We start from the raw sequence: 23,982 nt of genomic DNA, 5'->3' as shown, positions 1-23,982 counted from the left end.
ATGAGTTAAATATAAATGAGTACGCATGAATGGATAAAAATATGAAGACGCATCAGTCGACTAATGGAATGTCAGGTAGAGTGCGAGGCTTGCGTCAACTGCCCAAGTGAGTCAAGGTGTGGTCAGTTGCGTCACGCTGGAGGGAGGAAAGAGATCTGTTCTTAAATTAAGAAGCAAGTCGCAAAGAACGCAGACTAGGCTTGAAACAAACATTGGCATCAATGATTGATCAAGTGTTTAACATCGAGGTGTGTGTGTGTGTGTGTGAGAGAGAGAGAGAGAGAGAGAGAGAGAGAGAGAGAGAGAGAGAGAGAGAGAGAGAGAGAGAGAGAGAGAGAGAGAGAGAGAGAGAGAGAGAGAGAGAGAGAGAGAGAGAGAGAGAGAGAGAGAGAGAGAGAGAGAGAGAGAGAGAGAGAGAGAGAGAGAGAGAGAGAGAGAGAGAGAGAGAGAGAGAGAGAGAGAGAGAGAGAGAGAGAGAGAGAGAGAGAGAGAGAGAGAGAGAGAGAGAGAGAGAGAGAGAGAGAGAGAGAGAGAGAGAGAGAGAGAGAGAGAGAGAGAGAGAGAGAGAGAGAGAGAGAGAGAGAGAGAGAGAGAGAGAGAGAGAGAGAGAGAGAGAGAGAGAGAGAGAGAGAGAGAGAGAGAGAGAGAGAGAGAGAGAGAGAGAGAGAGAGAGAGAGAGAGAGAGAGAGAGAGAGAGAGAGAGAGAGAGAGAGAGAGAGAGAGAGAGAGAGAGAGAGAGAGAGAGAGAGAGAGAGAGAGAGAGAGAGAGAGAGAGAGAGAGAGAGAGAGAGAGAGAGAGAGAGAGAGAGAGAGAGAGAGAGAGAGAGAGAGAGAGAGAGAGAGAGAGAGAGAGAGAGAGAGAGAGAGAGAGAGAGAGAGAGAGAGAGAGAGAGAGAGAGAGAGAGAGAGAGAGAGAGAGAGAGAGAGAGAGAGAGAGAGAGAGAGAGTGTGGAGAGGGGAGGGGGGTTAAACAATTACATGTGGGTTAACGTGGTTAATATTATTTAACGACGAGGTAATCTTGTGTAAGACAAAACACATTCGATGTGGGACTAGGCTCCGTGATTAATAATATCAACAATAAATAAGTTATCATTCATGTGTCATTCATTCATTGAGAACTGATGCCTATAGACCTAGCAAGAGATATCCGTATCCACTTTTTTATATGAGATCTAGAGGCTATTTTGCAGTTTGTCGTAATTGTATATATATTTACACAAATAGGCTAGAATTAAACTTAAGGAATAAATCAAGAGGTGACATCGGCAGTTACTTGAGAAAGAACGCGTTTGAGGCGTACCATTAAGCGCCCACCAGAGACTTTGCAAGTGTAGGGTACCTTTCTCTGCGTCATTCACCACACTTCACACCGTATATAAAACTATTTCCTTCCTTTCCGAGTGCACGAAAAAATAAACTAAAGGAAACAAAAAGTGTTTCTACTCTTGCTGCTGGATACACGGGTTAATATTTGCGGGTCCAACACACACAGACGCCGGCATCTGCAGCAGTTCCCCCTCTCAAGTTCATTATTTCCACCATTTTGACAGTTTTCTTTATCTTTTTACATTTACCCCTTTTATATATATCTTATAACCTTGGCAAATTTGTTGTTTCACTTTCGTCAGCCTGTGTTATTTTCCAAGTTGCTGTCCATCGCACCTGTTTCTTCCACCAAAGCAAACTAGTTTATTTTGCTTCGACCACAGCATATATATATTGCTTCAACCACATCAAATAAGTTTATATATAACTCTCCACAGTAAAGCTTATATTCCTACCACTGCAGTAAAGTTCATATTTGACTCAACCACAGTATAACAATTTCTTAATCACAAACTTTCCACATCACTCGCCACTAATATATTGACACACTTGAACACATTGGTAGTGTTGCCCCTGGCTGTGAGCAGCCTAGCCTACACAACCTAGGTTACACAGCCTAGCTTACACAGCCTAACATACAAAGCCTAGCTTACACAGCCTCCAAATGTGGGACTTCAATGTCGGTCACTCAATCGCGAACTCTCCATACAGGTTGCTGGTGTCGGGCGAGTCTTGCTCTCAGCAGCTGCGAACATGTCCCCTCGGTGAGTTACACCAACCCATCCAGTACCTACAGTAATTTGTACCTATCTAGCGTGTCTGTTCCGCCTGTGGCCGCCTCCCCCGTCCTGGTGTCAGGGACGAGCTTCCGAAGGGGTCGTGGTGGTGGTGAAGACGGCGTGTGGACAGCATGTCGGAACTTCTTGATCCCCCATCCAGTAGTAGAGGTTGAGAGCACAGTCCTCAGCCCAGTGGCAGCTCTCCCCTCCAAGAAAAGGCGCTGCTGCAGTCCTGCCGACCGTGACTAGAGAGAGTAGACTAATTCAAGATTCCCCTCAGATTTCCTTCTCCCCTCGGGCGCAGCGGACTCTCTCCTGTGGGGGCTTAACCTTCAGGGTTTTCTCCATCGCGTCCAACTGGAGGTTACAGCGGCTCTTCTTCTTGCAGCGGCGCTCCACCCGCTGTTCCCGCTTCTTGAACCTGTTCATCAACCCTGGTCGACGGAGAACACGAGAACATTAGACAAGAACACCCACATAATGTATTGGTAATGGGAAAACTAATTTTGTAGGTGACGATTAACTAACGATTTTTAGTTAGTGCATCTGTGTTTATATATGTGACTGGACACACTTGTACTACGGGAGTTTGAGAAGGAACAATGGGAGTTGTGGATGATTGCTTACTGATGAATGATGAGTATACACCGGCGGTGGGTGAGTACTGGGCTGGTGGTGGTGGGTGAGTACTGGGCTGGTGGTGGTGGGTGAGTACTGGGCTGGTGGTGGTGGGTGAGTACTGGGCTGGTGGTGGTGGGTGAGTACTGGGCTGGTGGTGGTGGGTGAGTACTGGGCTGGTGGTGGTGGTGGTGGGTGAGTACTGGGCTGGTGGTGGTGGGTGAGTACTGGTGGTGATGGGTGAGTACTGGGCTGGTGGTGATGGGTGAATACTGGGCTGGTGGTGATGGTGGTGGGTGAGTACTGGGCGGGTGGTGGTGGTGATGGGTGAGTACTGGGGTGGTGGTGGTGGGTGAGTACTGGGGTGGTGGTGGTGGGTGAGTACTGGGCTGGTGGTGATGGGTGAGTACTGGGCTGGTGGTGATGGGTGAGTACTGGGCTGGTGGTGATGGTGGTGGGTGAGTACTGGGCTGGGGGTGGTGGGTGAGTACTGGGCTGGTGGTGGTGGGTGAGTACTGGGGTGGTGGTGATGGTGGTGGGTGAGTACTAGGGTGGTGGTGGTGGGTGAGTACTGGGCTGGTGGTGATGGGTGAGTACTGGGCTGGTGGTGATGGTGGTGGGTGAGTACTGGGCTGGTGGTGGTGGGTGAGTACTGGGCTGGTGGTGATGGTGGTGGGTGAGTACTGGGGTGGTGGTGATGGTGGTGGGTGAGTACTGGGCTGGTGGTGATGGTGGTGGGTGAGTACTAGGGTGGTGGTGGTGGGTGAGTACTAGGGTGGTGGGTGAGTACTGGGCTGGTGGTGACGGGTGAGTACTGGGCTGGTGGTGATGGTGGTGGGTGAGTACTAGGGTGGTGGTGGTGGGTGAGTACTAGGGTGGTGGTGGTGGGTGAGTACTGGGCTGGTGGTGGGTGAGTACTGGGCAGGTGGTGGGGGTGGTGGTGGTGGTAGGTGAGTACTGGGCTGGTGGTGGTGGGTGAGTACTGGGCTGGTGGTGGGTGAGTACTGGGCAGGTGGTGGGGGTGGTGGTGGTGGTAGGTGAGTACTGGGCTGGTGGTGGTGGTGGGTGAGTACTGGGTGAGTACTGGGCTGGTGGTGGGTGAGTACTGGGCAGGTGGTGGGGGTTGTGGTGGTGGTAGGTGAGTACTGGGCTGGTGGTGGTGGGTGAGTACTGGGTTGGTGGTGGTGGGTTAGTACTAGGTTGGTGGTGGTGGTGGTGGGTGAGTACTGGGCTGGTGGTGGTGGTGGTGGTGGGTGAGTACTGGGCTGGTGGTGGTGGTGGTGGTGGTGGGTGAGTACTGGGCTGGTGGTGGTGGTGGTGGGTGAGTACTGGGCTGGTGGTGGTGGTGGTGGTAGTGGGTTAGTACTGGGTTGGTGGTGATGGAGTTGGTGGTGGTGGGTGAGTACTGGGGTTATCTTGAGAGGTTATCTTGAGATGATTTCGGGGCTTTAGTGTCCCCGCGGCCCGGTCCTCGACCAGGCCTCCACCCCAGGAAGCAGCCCGTGACAGCTGACTAACACCCAGGTACCTATTTACTGCTAGGTAACAGGGGCATTCAGGGTGAAAGAAACTTTGCCCATTTGTTTCTGCCTCGTGCGGGAATCGAACCCGCGCCACAGAATTACGAGTCCTGCGCGCTATCCACCAGGCTACGAGGCCCTACTCGTAGTGGGGTGGTGGTGGTGGTGGTTGGTGAGTACTGGGGTGGTGGTGGTGGTTGGTGAGTACTGGGGTGGTGGTGGTAGTAGTGGTGGGTGAGTACTGGGTTGGTGGTGGTGGTGGTGGATTAGTACTGGGCTGGTGGTGATGGTGGTGGTGGTGGTGGATTAGTAGTGGGCTGGTGGTGGTGGATTAGTACTGGGCTGGTGGTGATGATGGTGGTGGTGGTGGATTAGTACTGGGCTGGTGGTGGTGGATTAGTACTGGGCTGGTGGTGATGATGGTGGTGGTGGTGGGTGAGTACTGGGCTGATGGTGGTGGTGATGGTGGTGGTGGTGGTGGGTGAGTACTGGGCTGATGGTGGTGGTGGTGGTGGTGGTGGGTGAGTACTGGGCTGATGGTGGTGGTGGTGGTGGTGGTGGGTGAGTACTGGGCTGATGGTGGTGGTGGTGGTGGTGGTGGGTGAGTACTGGGCTGGTGATGGTGGTGGTAGTGGGCGAGTACTGAGAGAGGTGTATGGGCTGGGAGGGGCCAGCGGGTGTTCTCTGGGATGCGAGGGAATAATAAATATACTCTCCACCACCCGCCGTGTTTCCAGTTAACAAATTCTGCTCAATAAACCAAGCGAGTGGGCCACCTCTCCCTACGGCCGCTCCACTCTCCCCTTTAAATCTATTTTCTCAGTTACGAAGCGTTGAGAATCCCAGTGACGGTCCCCCTACGCCTCCCACCTACACCCATTTACAATTCCCCCACTTATTTGGCGGCTTGTTGCACCTGTGTCTTGTCGAAACCCTATTTCCATAATGTCCCATTCGACTCTAGACTGCTTGTACTTCCCCATAATTGGGTAATTGGTCTCTTCCCTTTCTCTTCAGCCTGCCCGATGTCTTGCTTTCCTTCTTAACACTTTACCTTACTTTCTGAGGATTTTGTTTAACATTTTATGTGTTTAAACTCGTCCCAGGCCTCAGCTCCCCTGGCGAGACTTACTAGTGGTGGTGCCGCCGGTGAGGGTGAAGGTGTAGGTGGACCGGAGTTCTCTGAACTCGTCCCTGGAGATGTCGTAGATGTCCAGGTTCTCCAGGTTCTTGTTCTTGATGATCATCCGGTGGAGGTGGAGGACGTTGGTGGAGCCCTCTAGCGGCTCGAACACGTACTGTGACCACAACAACAACAAACTGGATTAATACTCCCTTCACAGGCTACATGGCTCACACACACGCACGCACACACACACACACACACACACACACACACACACACACACACACACACACACACACACACACACACACACACACACACACACACACACACACACACACGCACACACACACACACACACACACACACACACACACACACACACACACACACACACACACACACACACACACACACACACACACACACACACACACACACAGAGGCGGGGGTGGGGGGAAAGGTCCTAGCATGGATAAGGAACTACCTAACAGGAAGGAGCCAAACAGTTACGGTTAGGGGCGAGAAGTCGGACTGGCGAACAGTAACAAGTGGAGTACCACAAGGATCGGTGCTGGGACCAATTCTATTTCTTGTATATGTTAACGACATGTTTACAGGCGTAGAGTCCTACATGTCGATGTTTGCGGATGACGCAAAGTTGATGAGAAGAGTTGTGACAGATGAGGAGTGCAGGATCCTCCAAGAGGACTTAAACAGGTTGCAGAGATGGTCAGAGAAATGGCTACTGGAATTCAACACGAGCAAATGTAAAGTTATGGAAATGGGACTAGGAGATAGGAGACCAAAGGGACAGTACACAATGAAGGGGAACAGCCTACCTGTGACGACGCGCGAAAGACACCTGGGTGTGGACGTAACACCTAATCTATCTCCTGAGGCACATATAAATAGGATAACGACAGCAGCGTACTCTACACTGGCAAAAGTTAGAACATCATTCAGAAACCTAAGTAAGGAGGCATTTAGGGCGCTTTACATTGCCTACGTGAGGCCAGTCTTAGAGTATGCCGCCTCATCATGGAGTCCCCATCTGAAGAAGCATATAATGAAACTGGAAAAGGTTCAGAGGTTTGCAACGAGACTCGTCCCAGAGCTACGAGGGATGGGGTATGAGGAGCGCCTGAGGGAACTATGCCTTACGACACTAGAAAGAAGAAGGGAGAGGGAGGACATGATAGGAACGTATAAGATACTCAGAGGGATTGACAGAGTGGACATAGACGAAATGTTCACACGGAATAGTAACAGAACGAGGGGACATGGATGGAAGCTTGAAACTCAGATGAGTCACAGAGATGTTAGGAAGTTTTCTTTTAGCGTGAGAGTAGTGGGAAAATGGAATGCACTTCAGGAACAGGTTGTGGAAGCAAATACTATTCATAATTTTAAAACCAGGTATGATAGGGAAATGGGACAGGAGTCATTGCTGTAAACAACCGATGCTCGAAAGGCGGGATCCAAGAGTCAATGCTCGATCTTGCAGACACAACCAGGTGAGAACAACTAGGTGAGTACACACACACACACACACACACACACACACACACACACACACACACACACACACACACACACACACACACACACACACACACACACACACACACACACACACACACACACACACACACACACACACACACACACACACACACACACGCACACACACACACACACACACACACACACACACAAACACACACACAAACACACACACAAACACGAGGCCCAGGGGGGCCTCGTAGCCTGGTGGATAGCGCGCAGGACTCGTAATTCTGTGGCGCGGGTTCGATTCCCGCACGAGGCAGAAACAAATGGGCAAAGTTTCTTTCACCCTAAGTGCCCCTGTTACCTAGCAGTAAATAAGTACCTGGGAGTTAGTCAGCTGTCACAGGCTGCTTCCTGGGGTGTGTGAGTGTGTGGTGTGGGGAAAAAAAAAAAAAAGTAGTTAGTAAACAGTTGAGAGGCGGGCCGAAAGAGCAAAGCTCAACCCCCGCAAAAACACAACTAGTAAACACAACTAGTAAACTAGTAAACACACACACACACACGCACACACACACACACACACACACACACACACACACACACACACACACACACACACACACACACACACACACACACACACACACACACACACACACACACACACACACACAGGATACATGGCTCTCATGAGTGTTGATGCTATGTGAGTGTGGTGCCACGTGAGTGTTGGTGCCACGTGAGTGTTGGTGTCACGTGAGTGTTGGTGCCACGTGAGTGTTGGTGCCACGTGAGTGTTGGTGTCACGTGAGTGTTGGTGCCACGTGAGAGTGTTGGTGCCACGTGAGAGTGTTGGTGCCACGTGAGTGTTGGTGCCACGTGAGTGTGGTACCACGTGAATGTGGTGCCACGTGAGTGTGGTGCCACGTGAATGTGGTGCCACGTGAGTGTGGTGCCACGTGAGTGTTGGTGCCACGTGAGAGTGTTGGTGCCACGTGAGTGTTGGTGCCACGTGAGTGTGGTACCACGTGAATGTGGTGCCAAGTGAGTGTGGTGTCACGTGAATGTGGTGCCACGTGAGTGTTGGTGCCAGGTGAGTGTGGTGCCACGTGAGAGTGTTGGTGCCACTTGAGTGTTGGTGCCAGGTGAGTGTGGTGTCACGTGAATGTGGTGCCACGTGAGTGTGGTGTCACGTGAGTGTTGGTGCCAGGTGAGTGTGGTGTCACGTGAGTGTGGTGCCAGGTGAGTGTGGTGCCAGGTGAGTGTGGTGTCACGTGAATGTGGTGCCACGTGAGTGTGGTACCACGTGAATGTGGTGCCACGTGAGTGTGGTACCACGTGAATGTGGTGCCACGTGAGTGTGGTGTCACGTGAATGTGGTGCCACGTGAGTGTGGTAGCACGTGAATGTGGTGCCACGTGAGTGTGGTGACACGTGAATGTGGTGCCACGTGAGTGTGGTAGCACGTGAATGTGGTGCCACGTGAGTGTGGTGTCACGTAAATGTGGTGCCACGTGAGTGTGGTGCCAAGTGAGTGTGGTGCCACGTGAGTGTGGTGCCAGGTGAGTGTGGTGTCACGTGAATGTGGTGCCACGTGAGTGTGGTACCACGTGAATGTGGTGCCACGTGAGTGTGGTGCCAGGTGAGTGTGGTGTCACGTGAATGTGGTGCCACGTGAGTGTGGTACCACGTGAATGTGGTGCCACGTGAGTGTGGTGTCACGTGAATGTGGTGCCACGTGAGTGTGGTGCCAGGTGAGTGTGGTGTCACGTGAATGTGGTGCCACATGAGTGTGGTAGCACGTGAATGTGGTGCCACGTGAGTGTGGTACCACGTTAATGTGGTGCCACGTGAGTGTGGTGCCATGTGAGTGTTGGTGCCAGGTGAGTGTGGTGCCAGGTGAGTGTGGTGTCACGTGAATGTGGTGCCACGTGAGTGTGGTGCCAGGTGAATGTGGTGCCACGTGAGTGTGGTGCCACGTGAGTGTGGTGCCACGTGAGTGTGGTGAGAGGTGAATGTGGTGCCACGTGAGTGTGGTGCCACGTGAGTGTGGTGCCAGGTGAATGTGGTGCCACGTGAGTGTGGTACCACGTGAATGTGGTGCCACGTGAGTGTGGTGCCACGTGAGTGTGGTGCCACGTGAGTGTGGTGCCAGGTGAATGTGGTGCCACGTGAGTGTGGTGCCACGTGAGTGTGGTGCCAGGTGAGTGTGGTGCCAGGTGAGTGTGGTGCCAGGTGAGTGTGGTGCCACGTGAGTGTGGTGCCAGGTGAATGTGGTGCCACGTGAGTGTGGTGCCACGTGAGTGTGGTGCCAGGTGAATGTGGTGCCACGTGAGTGTGGTGCCACGTGAGAGTGCTGTTTGCCACGTGAGTGTTGGTGCCACGTGAGTGTTAGTGCCAGATGAGTGTGGTGCCACGTGAGTGTGGTGCCACGTGAGTGTGGTGCCACGTGAGTGTGGTGCCACGTGAGTGTTGGTGCCAGGTGAGTGTGGTGTCACGTGAATGTGGTGCCAGGTGAGTGTGGTGTCAAGTGAATGTGGTGCCAGGTGAGTGTGGTGCCACGTGAGTGTGGTGCCAGGTGAGTGTGGTGTCAAGTGAATGTGGTGCCAGGTGAGTGTGGTGCCAGGTGAGTGTGGTGCCAGGTGAGTGTGGTGCCAGGTGAGTGTGGTGCCAGGTGAGTGTGGTGCCACGTGAGTGTGGTGCCAGGTGAGTGTGGTGCCACGTGAGTGTGGTGCCAGGTGAGTGTGGTGCCACGTGAGTGTGGTGCCAGGTGAGTGTGGTGTCAAGTGAATGTGGTGCCAGGTGAGTGTGGTGCCACGTGAGTGTGGTGCCAGGTGAGTGTGGTGTCAAGTGAATGTGGTGCCAGGTGAGTGTGGTGCCAGGTGAGTGTGGTGCCAGGTGAGTGTGGTGCCAGGTGAGTGTGGTGCCAGGTGAGTGTGGTGCCACGTGAGTGTGGTGCCAGGTGAGTGTGGTGCCACGTGAGTGTGGTGCCAGGTGAGTGTGGTGCCACGTGAGTGTGGTGCCAGGTGAGTGTGGTGTCAAGTGAATGTGGTGCCAGGTGAGTGTGGTGCCACGTGAGTGTGGTGCCAGGTGAGTGTGGTGCCACGTGAGTGGTGCCATAGTTGACATACGTGCAGGACGCCAGAGTTGTTGCCGGAGCCGTTGTTCATCCACACCGCCTGCTGGGACCTGTCACTCAGGCACCGGACGCCCTCCCCTGCTGGCTGGGGCGCCCTGTTGACTGTGGGAGGTCCTGCTGGTTAGTGCTCCTCCTCCACTACTCCACCCAGTAACTCACCACTACTCCACCCAGTAACTCACCACTACTCCACCCAGTAACTCACCACTACTCCACCCAGTAACTCACCACTACTCCACCCAGTAACTCATCACTACTCCACCCAGTAACTCACCACTACTCCACCCAGTAACTCATCACTACTCCACCCAGTAACTCACCACTACTCCACCCAGTAACTCACCACTACTCCACCCAGTAACTCATCACTACTCTACCCAGTAACTCACCACTACTCCACCCAGTAACTCACCACTACTCCACCCAGTAACTCATCACTACTCCACCCAGTAACTCACCACTACTCCACCCAGTAACTCATCACTACTCCACCCAGTAACTCACCACTACTCCACCCAGTAACTCACCACTACTCCACCCAGTAACTCATCACTACTCCACCCAGTAACTCACCACTACTCCACCCAGTAACTCATCACTACTCCACCCAGTAACTCACCACTACTCCACCCAGTAACTCACCACTACTCCACCCAGTAACTCATCACTACTCCACCCAGTAACTCACCACTACTCCACCCAGTAACTCACCACTACTCCACCCAGTAACTCATCACTACTCCACCCAGTAACTCACCACTACTCCACCCAGTAACTCATCACTACTCCACCCAGTAACTCACCACTACTCCACCCAGTAACTCATCACTACTCCACCCAGTAACTCATTACTACTCCACCCAGTAACTCACCACTACTCCACCCAGTAACTCACCACTACTCTACCCCGTAACTCACCACTACTCCACCCCGTAACTCACCACTACTTCACCCCAGTAACTCACCACTACTCCACCCAGTAACTCATCACTACTCCACCCAGTAACTCATCACTACTCCACCCAGTAACTCATCACTACTCCACCCAGTAACTCATCACTACTCCACCCAGTAACTCACCACTACTCTACCCAGTAACTCATCACTACTCCACCCAGTAACTCACCACTACTCTACCCAGTAACTCATCACTTCTCCACCCAGTAACTCACCACTACTCCAACCAGTAACTCATCACAACTCCACCCAGTAACTCACCACTACTCCACCCATTAACTCATCACTACTCTACCCAGTAACTCACCACTACTCCAACCAGTAACTCACCACTACCCCAGCCAGTAACTCACTACAACTCCACCCAGTAACTCACCACTACTCTACCCCGTAACTCACCACTACTCCACCCCGTAACTCACCACTACTCTACCCCGTAACTCACCACTACTCCACCCAGTAACTCACCACTACTCTTCCCCGTAACTCACCACTACTCCACCCCGTAACTCACCACTACTTCACCCCAGTAACTCACCACTACTCCACCCAGTAACTCACCACTATTTCACCCCAGTAACTCACCACTACTCCACCCAGTAACTCACCTATTCCACCCAGTAATTCACCACTACTCCACCCAGTAACTCACCACTACTCCACCCAGTAATTCACCATTACTCCACCTAGTAACTCACCACTACTCCACCCAGTAACTCACCACTACTCCACCCAGTAACTCACCACTACTCCACCCAGTAACTCACCAATACTCTACCCAGTAACTCACCACTACTCCACCCAGTAACTCACCACTACTCCACCCAGTAACTCACCACTACTCCACACAGTAACTCACCACTACTCCACCCAGTAACTCACCACTACTCCACCCAGTAACTCACCACTACTCCACACAGTAACTCACCACTACTCCACACAGTAATTCACCACTACTCCACCCAGTAACTCACCACTACTCCACCCAGTAACTCACCACTACTCCACTCAGTAACTCACCACTACTCCACCCAGTAACTCACCACTACTCCACCCAGTAACTCACCTATTCCACCCAGTAACTCACCACTACTCCACCCAGTAACTCACCACTACTCCACCCAGTAACTCACCACTACTCCACCCAGTAACTCACCACTACTCCACACAGTAACTCACCACTACTCTATCCAGTAACTCACCACTACTCCACCCAGTAATTCACCACTACTCCACCTAGTAACTCACCAATACTCCACCCAGTAACTCACCACTACTCCACCCAGTAACTCACCACTACTCCACCCAGTAACTCACCACTACTCCACCCAGTAACTCACCACTACTCCACCCAGTAACTCACCACTACTCCACCCAGTAACTCACCACTACTCCACCCAGTAACTCACCACTACTCCACCCAGTAACTCACCACTACTCCACCCAGTAACTCACCTATTCCACCCAGTAACTCACCACTACTCCACCCAGTAACTCACCACTACTCCACCCAGTAATTCACCACTACTCCACCCTGTAACTCACCACTACTACACCCAGTAACTCACCACTACTCTACCCAGTAACTCACCACTACTCCACCCAGTAATTCACCACTACTCCACCTAGTAACTCACCACTACTCCACCCAGTAACTCACCTATTCCACCCAGTAACTCACCACTACTCCACCCAGTAACTCACCTATTCCATCCAGTAACTCACCACTACTCCACCCAGTAACTCACCACTACTCCACCCAGTAACTCACAGCTACTCCACCCAGTAACTCATCACTACTCCACCCAGTAACTCACCACTACTCCACCCAGTAACTCACAACTACTCCACCCAGTAACTCACAACTACTCCACCCAGTAACTCACAACTACTCCACCCAGTAACTCACCACTACTCCACCCAGTAACTCACCACTACTCCACCCAGTAACTCACCACTACTCCACCCAGTAACTCACCACTACTCCACCCAGTAACTCATCACTACTCCACCTAGTAACTCACCACTACTCCACCCAGTAACTCACCACTACTCCACCCAGTAACTCACCACTACTCCACCTAGTAACTCACCACTACTCCACCCAGTAACTCACCACTACTCCACCCAGTAACTCACCTATTCCACCCAGTAACTCACCACTACTCCACCCCGTAACTCACCACTACTTCACCCCAGTAACTCACCACTAGTCCACCCAGTAACTCACCACTATTTCACCCCAGTAACACACCACTACTCCACCCAGTAACTCACCTATTCCACCCAGTAACTCACCACTACTCCACACAGAACTCACCACTACTCCACCCAGTAACTCACCACTACTCCACCCAGTAACTCACAACTACTCCACCCAGTAACTCACAACTACTCCACCCAGTAACTCACAACTACTCCACCCAGTAACTCACCACTACTCCACCCAGTAACTCACCACTACTCCACCCCGTAACTCACCACTACTTCACCCCAGTAACTCACCACTAGTCCACCCAGTAACTCACCACTATTTCACCCCAGTTACACACCACTACTCCACCCAGTAACTCACCTATTCCACCCAGTAATTCACCACTACTCCACCCAGTAACTCACCACTACTCCACCCAGTAATTCACCATTACTCCACCTAGTAACTCACCACTACTCCACCCAGTAACTCACCACTACTCCACCCAGTAACTCACCACTACTCCACCCAGTAACTCACCAATACTCTACCCAGTAACTCACCACTACTCCACCCAGTAACTCACCACTACTCCACCCAGTAACTCACCACTACTCCACACAGTAACTCACCACTACTCCACCCAGTAACTCACCACTACTCCACCCAGTAACTCACCACTACTCCACACAGTAACTCACCACTACTCCACACAGTAATTCACCACTACTCCACCCAGTAACTCACCACTACTCCACCCAGTAACTCACCACTACTCCACTCAGTAACTCACCACTACTCCACCCAGTAACTCACCACTACTCCACCCAGTAACTCACCTATTCCACCCAGTAACTCACCACTACTCCACCCAGTAACTCACCACTACTCCACCCAGTAACTCACCACTACTCCACCCAGTAACTCACCACTACTCCACACAGTAACTCACCACTACTCTATCCAGTAACTCACCACTACTCCACCCAGTAATTCACCACTACTCCACCTAGTAACTCACCAATACTCCACCCAGTAACTCACCACTACTCCACCCAGTAACTCACCACTACTCCACCCAGTAACTCACCACTACTCCACCCAGTAACTCACCACTACTCCACCCAGTAACTCACCACTACTCCACCCAGTAACTCACCACTACTCCACCCAGTAACTCACCACTACTCCACCCAGTAACTCACCACTACTCCACCCAGTAACTCACCTATTCCACCCAGTAACTCACCACTACTCCACCCAGTAACTCACCACTACTCCACCCAGTAATTCACCACTACTCCACCCTGTAACTCACCACTACTACACCCAGTAACTCACCACTACTCTACCCAGTAACTCACCACTACTCCACCCAGTAATTCACCACTACTCCACCTAGTAACTCACCACTACTCCACCCAGTAACTCACCTATTCCACCCAGTAACTCACCACTACTCCACCCAGTAACTCACCTATTCCATCCAGTAACTCACCACTACTCCACCCAGTAACTCACCACTACTCCACCCAGTAACTCACAGCTACTCCACCCAGTAACTCATCACTACTCCACCCAGTAACTCACCACTACTCCACCCAGTAACTCACAACTACTCCACCCAGTAACTCACAACTACTCCACCCAGTAACTCACAACTACTCCACCCAGTAACTCACCACTACTCCACCCAGTAACTCACCACTACTCCACCCAGTAACTCATCACTACTCCACCTAGTAACTCACCACTACTCCACCCAGTAACTCACCACTACTCCACCCAGTAACTCACCACTACTCCACCTAGTAACTCACCACTACTCCACCCAGTAACTCACCACTACTCCACCCAGTAACTCACCTATTCCACCCAGTAACTCACCACTACTCCACCCCGTAACTCACCACTACTTCACCCCAGTAACTCACCACTAGTCCACCCAGTAACTCACCACTATTTCACCCCAGTAACACACCACTACTCCACCCAGTAACTCACCTATTCCACCCAGTAACTCACCACTACTCCACACAGAACTCACCACTACTCCACCCAGTAATTCACCACTACTCCACACAGTAACTCACCACTACTCCACACAGTAACTCACCACTACTCCACCTAGTAATTCACCACTACTCCACCCAGTAACTCACCACTACTCCACCCAGTAACTCACCACTACTCCACCCAGTAACTCACCACTACTCTACCCAGTAACTCACCACTACTCCACCCAGTAACTCACCACTACTCCACCCAGTAACTCGCCACTACTCCACACAGTAACTCACCACTACTCCACCCAGTAACTCACCACTACTCTACCCAGTAACTCACCACTACTCCACCCAGTAACTCACCACTACTCCACACAGTAATTCACCACTACTCCACCCAGTAACTCATCACTACTCCACCCAGTAACTCACCACTACTCCACTCAGTAACTCACCACTACTCCACCCAGTAACTCACCACTACTCCACCCAGTAACTCACCTATTCCACCCAGTAACTCACCACTACTCCACCCAGTAACTCACCACTACTCCACCCAGTAACTCACCACTACTCCACCCAGTAACTCACCACTACTCCACACAGTAACTCACCACTACTCTACCAAGTAACTCACCACTACTCCACCCAGTAATTCACCACTACTCCACCTAGTAACTCACCACTACTCCACCCAGTAACTCACCACTACTCCACCCAGTAACTCACCACTACTCCACCCAGTAACTCACCACTACTCCACCCAGTAACTCACCACTATTTCACCCCAGTAACTCACCACTACTCCACCCAGTAACTCACCATTACTCCACCCAGTAACTCACCACTACTCTACCCAGTAACTCACCACTACTCCACCCAGTAATTCACCACTACTCCACCTAGTAACTCACCACTACTCCACCCAGTAACTCACCTATTCCACCCAGTAACTCACCACTACTCCACCCAGTAACTCACCTATTCCATCCAGTAACTCACCACTACTCCACCCAGTAACTCACCACTACTCCACCCAGTAACTCACAGCTACTCCACCCAGTAATTCATCACTACTCCACCCAGTAACTCACCACTACTCCACCCTGTAACTCACAACTACTCCACCCAGTAACTCACAACTACTCCACCCAGTAACTCACAACTACTCCACCCAGTAACTCACCACTACTCCACCCAGTAACTCACCACTACTCCACCCAGTAACTCACCACTACTCCACCCAGTAACTCACCACTACTCCACCCAGTAACTCATCACTACTCCACCTAGTAACTCACCACTACTCCACCCAGTAACTCACCACTACTCCACCCAGTAACTCACCACTACTCCACCTAGTAACTCACCACTACTCCACCCAGTAACTCACCACTACTCCACCCAGTAACTCACCTATTCCACCCAGTAACTCACCACTACTCCACCCAGTAACTCACCTATTCCACCCAGTAACTCACCACTACTCCACCCCGTAACTCACCACGACTTCACCCCAGTAACTCACCACTACTCCACCCAGTAACTCACCACTATTTCACCCCAGTAACACACCACTACTCCACCCAGTAACTAACCTATTCCACCCAGTAACTCACCACTACTCCACCCAGAACTCACCACTACTCCACCCAGTAATTCACCACTACTCCACACAGTAACTCACCACTACTCCACACAGTAACTCACCACTACTCCACCTAGTAATTCACCACTACTCCACCCAGTAACTCACCACTACTCCACCCAGTAACTCACCACTACTCCACCCAGTAACTCACCACTACTCTACCCAGTAACTCACCACTACTCCACCCAGTAACTCACCACTACTCCACCCAGTAACTCACCACTACTCCACACAGTAACTCACCACTACTCCACCCAGTAACTCACCACTACTCTACCCAGTAACTCACCACTACTCCACCCAGTAACTCACCACTACTCCACACAGTAATTCACCACTACTCCACCCAGTAACTCATCACTACTCCACCCAGTAACTCACCACTACTCCACTCAATAACTCACCACTACTCCACCCAGTAACTCACCACTACTCCACCCAGTAACTCACCTATTCCACCCAGTAACTCACCACTACTCCACCCAGTAACTCACCACTACTCCACCCAGTAACTCACCACTACTCCACCCAGTAACTCACCACTACTCCACACAGTAACTCACCACTACTCTACCCAGTAACTCACCACTACTCCACCCAGTAATTCACCACTACTCCACCTAGTAACTCACCACTACTCCACCCAGTAACTCACCACTACTCCACCCAGTAACTCACCACTACTCCACCCAGTAACTCACCACTACTCCACCCAGTAACTCACCACTATTTCACCCCAGTAACTCACCACTACTCCACCCAGTAACTCACCATTACTCCACCCAGTAACTCACCACTACTCCACCCAGTAACTCACCACTACTCCACCCAGTAACTCACCTATTCCATCCAGTAACTCACCACTACTCCACCCAGTAACTCACCACTACTCCACCCAGTAACTCACCACTACTCCACCCAGTAACTCACCACTACTCCACCCAGTTACTCACCGCTACTCTACCCAGTAACTCACCACTAATCCACCCAGTAATTCACCACTACTCCACCTAGTAACTCACCACTACTCCACCCAGTAACTCACCTATTCCACACAGTAACTCACCACTGCTCCACCCAGTAACTCACCTATTCCACCCAGTAACTCACCACTACTCCACCCAGTAACTCACCAATACTCCACCTAGTAACTCACAACTACTCCACCCAGTAACTCATCACTACTCCACCCAGTAACTCACCACTACTCCACCCAGTAACTCACAACTACTCCACCCAGTAACTCACAACTACTCCACCCAGTAACTCATCACTACTCCACCCAGTAACTCACCACTACTCCACCCAGTAACTCACCACTACTCAACCCAGTAACTCACCACTACTCCACCAAGTAACTCACAACTACTCCACCCAGTAACTCACCACTACTCCACCCAGTAACGCACCACTACTCCACCCAGTAACTCACCACTACTCCACCCAGTAACTCACAACTACTCCACCCAGTAACTCATCACTACTCCACCCAGTAACTCACCACTACTCCACCCAGTAACTCACCACTACTCCACCCAGTAACTCACAACTACTCCACCCAGTAACTCACAACTACTCCACCCAGTAACTCATCACTACTCCACCCAGTAACTCACCACTACTCCACCCAGTAACTCATCACTACTCCACCCAGTAACTCACCACTACTCCACCCAGTAACTCACCACTACTCCACCCAGTAACTCACAACTACTCCACCCAGTAACTCATCACTACTCCACCCAGTAACTCACCACTACTCCACCCAGTAACTCACCACTACTCCACCCAGTAACTCACAACTACTCCACCCAGTAACTCATCACTACTCCACCCAGTAACTCACCACTACTCCACCCAGTAACTCACAACTACTCCACCCAGTAACTCATCACTACTCCACCCAGTAACTCACCACTACTCCACTCAGTAACTCACCACTACTCCACCCAGTAACTCACAACTACTCCACCCAGTAACTCATCACTACTCTACCCAGTAACTCATCACTACTCCACCCAGTAACTCATCACTACTCTACCCAGTAACTCATCACTACTCCACCCATTAACTCACCACTACTCCACCCAGTAACTCATCACTACTCTACCCAGTATCTCATCACTACTCCACCCATTAACTCACCACTACTCTACCCAGTAACTCACAACTACTCCACCCAGTAACTCACCACTACTCCACCCAGTAACTCACCACTACTCCACCCAGTAACTCACCACTACTCCACCCAGTAACTCACCACTACTCCACCCAGTAACTCATCACTACTCCACCTAGTAACTCACCACTACTCCACCCAGTAACTCACCACTACTCCACCCAGTAACTCACCACTACTCCACCTAGTAACTCACTACTACTCCACCCAGTAACTCACCACTACTCCACCCAGTAACTCACCTATTCCACCCAGTAACTCACCACTACTCCACCCCGTAACTCACCACTACTTCACCCCAGTAACTCACCACTAGTCCACCCAGTAACTCACCACTATTTCACCCCAGTAACACACCACTACTCCACCCAGTAACTCACCTATTCCACCCAGTAACTCACCACTACTCCACCCAGAACTCACCACTACTCCACCCAGTAATTCACCACTACTCCACACAGTAACTCACCACTACTCCACACAGTAACTCACCACTACTCCACCTAGTAATTCACCACTACTCCACCCAGTAACTCACCACTACTCCACCCAGTAACTCACCACTACTCCACCCAGTAACTCACCACTACTCTACCCAGTAACTCACCACTACTCCACCCAGTAACTCACCACTACTCCACCCAGTAACTCGCCACTACTCCACACAGTAACTCACCACTACTCCACCCAGTAACTCACCACTACTCTACCCAGTAACTCACTACTACTCCACCCAGTAACTCACCACTACTCCACACAGTAATTCACCACTACTCCACCCAATAACTCATCACTACTCCACCCAGTAACTCACCACTACTCCACTCAGTAACTCACCACTACTCCACCCAGTAACTCACCACTACTCCACCCAGTAACTCACCTATTCCACCCAGTAACTCACCACTACTCCACCCAGTAACTCACCACTACTCCACCCAGTAACTCACCACTACTCCACCCAGTAACTCACCACTACTCCACACAGTAACTCACCACTACTCTACCAAGTAACTCACCACTACTGCACCCAGTAATTCACCACTACTCCACCTAGTAACTCACCACTACTCCACCCAGTAACTCACCACTACTCCACCCTGTAACTCACCACTACTCCACCCAGTAACTCACCACTACTCCACCCAGTAACTCACCACTATTTCACCCCAGTAACTCACCACTACTCCACCCAGTAACTCACCATTACTCCACCCAGTAACTCACCACTACTCTACCCAGTAACTCACCACTACTCCACCCAGTAATTCACCACTACTCCACCTAGTAACTCACCACTACTCCACCCAGTAACTCACCTATTCCACCCAGTAACTCACCACTACTCCACCCAGTAACTCACCTATTCCATCCAGTAACTCACCACTACTCCACCCAGTAACTCACCACTACTCCACCCAGTAACTCACAGCTACTCCACCCAGTTACTCATCACTACTCCACCCAGTAACTCACCACTACTCCACCCTGTAACTCACAACTACTCCACCCAGTAACTCACAACTACTCCACCCAGTAACTCACAACTACTCCACCCAGTAACTCACCACTACTCCACCCAGTAACTCACCACTACTCCACCCAGTAACTCACCACTACTCCACCCAGTAACTCACCACTACTCCACCCAGTAACTCATCACTACTCCACCTAGTAACTCACCACTACTCCACCCAGTAACTCACCACTACTCCACCCAGTAACTCACCACTACTCCACCTAGTAACTCACCACTACTCCACCCAGTAACTCACCACTACTCCACCCAGTAACTCACCTATTCCACCCAGTAACTCACCACTACTCCACCCAGTAACTCACCTATTCCACCCAGTAACTCACCACTACTCCACCCCGTAACTCACCACGACTTCACCCCAGTAACTCACCACTACTCCACCCAGTAACTCACCACTATTTCACCCCAGTAACACACCACTACTCCACCCAGTAACTCACCTATTCCACCCAGTAACTCACCACTACTCCACCCAGAACTCACCACTACTCCACCCAGTAATTCACCACTACTCCACACAGTAACTCACCACTACTCCACACAGTAACTCACCACTACTCCACCTAGTAATTCACCACTACTCCACCCAGTAACTCACCACTACTCCACCCAGTAACTCACCACTACTCCACCCAGTAACTCACCACTACTCTACCCAGTAACTCACCACTACTCCACCCAGTAACTCACCACTACTCCACCCAGTAACTCACCACTACTCCACACAGTAACTCACCACTACTCCACCCAGTAACTCACCACTACTCTACCCAGTAACTCACCACTACTCCACCCAGTAACTCACCACTACTCCACACAGTAATTCACCACTACTCCACCCAGTAACTCATCACTACTCCACCCAGTAACTCACCACTACTCCACTCAATAACTCACCACTACTCCACCCAGTAACTCACCACTACTCCACCCAGTAACTCACCTATTCCACCCAGTATCTCACCACTACTCCACCCAGTAACTCACCACTACTCCACCCAGTAACTCACCACTACTCCACCCAGTAACTCACCACTACTCCACACAGTAACTCACCACTACTCTACCCAGTAACTCACCACTACTCCACCCAGTAATTCACCACTACTCCACCTAGTAACTCACCACTACTCCACCCAGTAACTCACCACTACTCCACCCAGTAACTCACCACTACTCCACCCAGTAACTCACCACTACTCCACCCAGTAACTCACCACTATTTCACCCCAGTAACTCACCACTACTCCACCCAGTAACTCACCATTACTCCACCCAGTAACTCACCACTACTCCACCCAGTAACTCACCACTACTCCACCCAGTAACTCACCTATTCCATCCAGTAACTCACCACTAATCCACCCAGTAACTCACCACTACTCCACCTAGTAACTCACCACTACTCCACCCAGTAACTCACCACTACTCCACCCAGTTACTCACCACTACTCTACCCAGTAACTCACCACTACTCCACCCAGTAATTCACCACTACTCCACCTAGTAACTCACCACTACTCCACCCAGTAACTCACCTATTCCACACAGTAACTCACCACTACTCCACCCAGTAACTCACCTATTCCACCCAGTAACTCACCACTACTCCACCCAGTAACTCACCACTACTCCACCTAGTAACTCACAACTACTCCACCCAGTAACTCATCACTACTCCACCCAGTAACTCACCACTACTCCACCCAGTAACTCACAACTACTCCACCCAGTAACTCACAACTACTCCACCCAGTAACTCATCACTACTCCACCCAGTAACTCACCACTACTCCACCCAGTAACTCACCACTACTCAACCCAGTAACTCACCACTACTCCACCAAGTAACTCACAACTACTCCACCCAGTAACTCACCACTACTCCACCCAGTAACGCACCACTACTCCACCCAGTAACTCACCACTACTCCACCCAGTAACTCACAACTACTCCACCCAGTAACTCATCACTACTCCACCCAGTAACTCACCACTACTCCACCCAGTAACTCACCACTACTCCACCCAGTAACTCACAACTACTCCACCCAGTAACTCACAACTACTCCACCCAGTAACTCATCACTACTCCACCCAGTAACTCACCACTACTCCACCCAGTAACTCATCACTACTCCACCCAGTAACTCACCACTACTCCACCCAGTAACTCACCACTACTCCACCCAGTAACTCACAACTACTCCACCCAGTAACTCATCACTACTCCACCCAGTAACTCACCACTACTCCACCCAGTAACTCACCACTACTCCACCCAGTAACTCACAACTACTCCACCCAGTAACTCATCACTACTCCACCCAGTAACTCACCACTACTCCACCCAGTAACTCACAACTACTCCACCCAGTAACTCATCACTACTCCACCCAGTAACTCACCACTACTCCACCCAGTAACTCACCACTACTCCACCCAGTAACTCACCACTACTCCACCCAGTAACTCACCACTACTCCACCCAGTAACTCACCACTACTCCACACAGTAACTCACCACTACTCTACCAAGTAACTCACCACTACTGCACCCAGTAATTCACCACTACTCCACCTAGTAACTCACCACTACTCCACCCAGTAACTCACCACTACTCCACCCTGTAACTCACCACTACTCCACCCAGTAACTCACCACTACTCCACCCAGTAACTCACCACTATTTCACCCCAGTAACTCACCACTACTCCACCCAGTAACTCACCATTACTCCACCCAGTAACTCACCACTACTCTACCCAGTAACTCACCACTACTCCACCCAGTAATTCACCACTACTCCACCTAGTAACTCACCACTACTCCACCCAGTAACTCACCTATTCCACCCAGTAACTCACCACTACTCCACCCAGTAACTCACCTATTCCATCCAGTAACTCACCACTACTCCACCCAGTAACTCACCACTACTCCACCCAGTAACGCACCACTACTCCACCCAGTAACTCACCACTACTCCACCCAGTAACTCACAACTACTCCACCCAGTAACTCATCACTACTCCACCCAGTAACTCACCACTACTCCACCCAGTAACTCACCACTACTCCACCCAGTAACTCACAACTACTCCACCCAGTAACTCACAACTACTCCACCCAGTAACTCATCACTACTCCACCCAGTAACTCACCACTACTCCACCCAGTAACTCATCACTACTCCACCCAGTAACTCACCACTACTCCACCCAGTAACTCACCACTACTCCACCCAGTAACTCACAACTACTCCACCCAGTAACTCATCACTACTCCACCCAGTAACTCACCACTACTCCACCCAGTAACTCACCACTACTCCACCCAGTAACTCACAACTACTCCACCCAGTAACTCATCACTACTCCACCCAGTAACTCACCACTACTCCACCCAGTAACTCACAACTACTCCACCCAG

General features: G+C 51.2%; 1 protein-coding gene across 1 annotated transcript in view; it reads right to left on the bottom strand.

Moving 5' to 3' along the window:
• Positions 1–937: 937 nt before the first annotated feature.
• The window catches only part of LOC123757623 (chordin-like protein 1), a 398,947-nt gene continuing 375,902 nt past the window's right edge, over positions 938–23,982 (bottom strand). The window contains exons 7-9 of the mRNA XM_069329531.1: positions 10,016–10,125; positions 5,379–5,544; positions 938–2,542 (exon numbers count right to left, since the gene is read on the bottom strand). Of these exons, the coding sequence (XP_069185632.1) occupies positions 2,385–2,542; positions 5,379–5,544; positions 10,016–10,125 (434 nt within the window). The 3' untranslated portion in view covers positions 938–2,384. The remainder of the gene's footprint in view (positions 2,543–5,378; positions 5,545–10,015; positions 10,126–23,982) is intronic.

Source organism: Procambarus clarkii, chromosome 22 (genome assembly GCF_040958095.1).
Source record: "Procambarus clarkii isolate CNS0578487 chromosome 22, FALCON_Pclarkii_2.0, whole genome shotgun sequence".
In the NCBI taxonomy this organism is placed as follows: Eukaryota; Metazoa; Arthropoda; class Malacostraca; order Decapoda; family Cambaridae; genus Procambarus; species Procambarus clarkii.
Note: the sequence above shows the minus strand (reverse complement) of the source record. Positions and strands in the feature narration are given on the sequence as shown.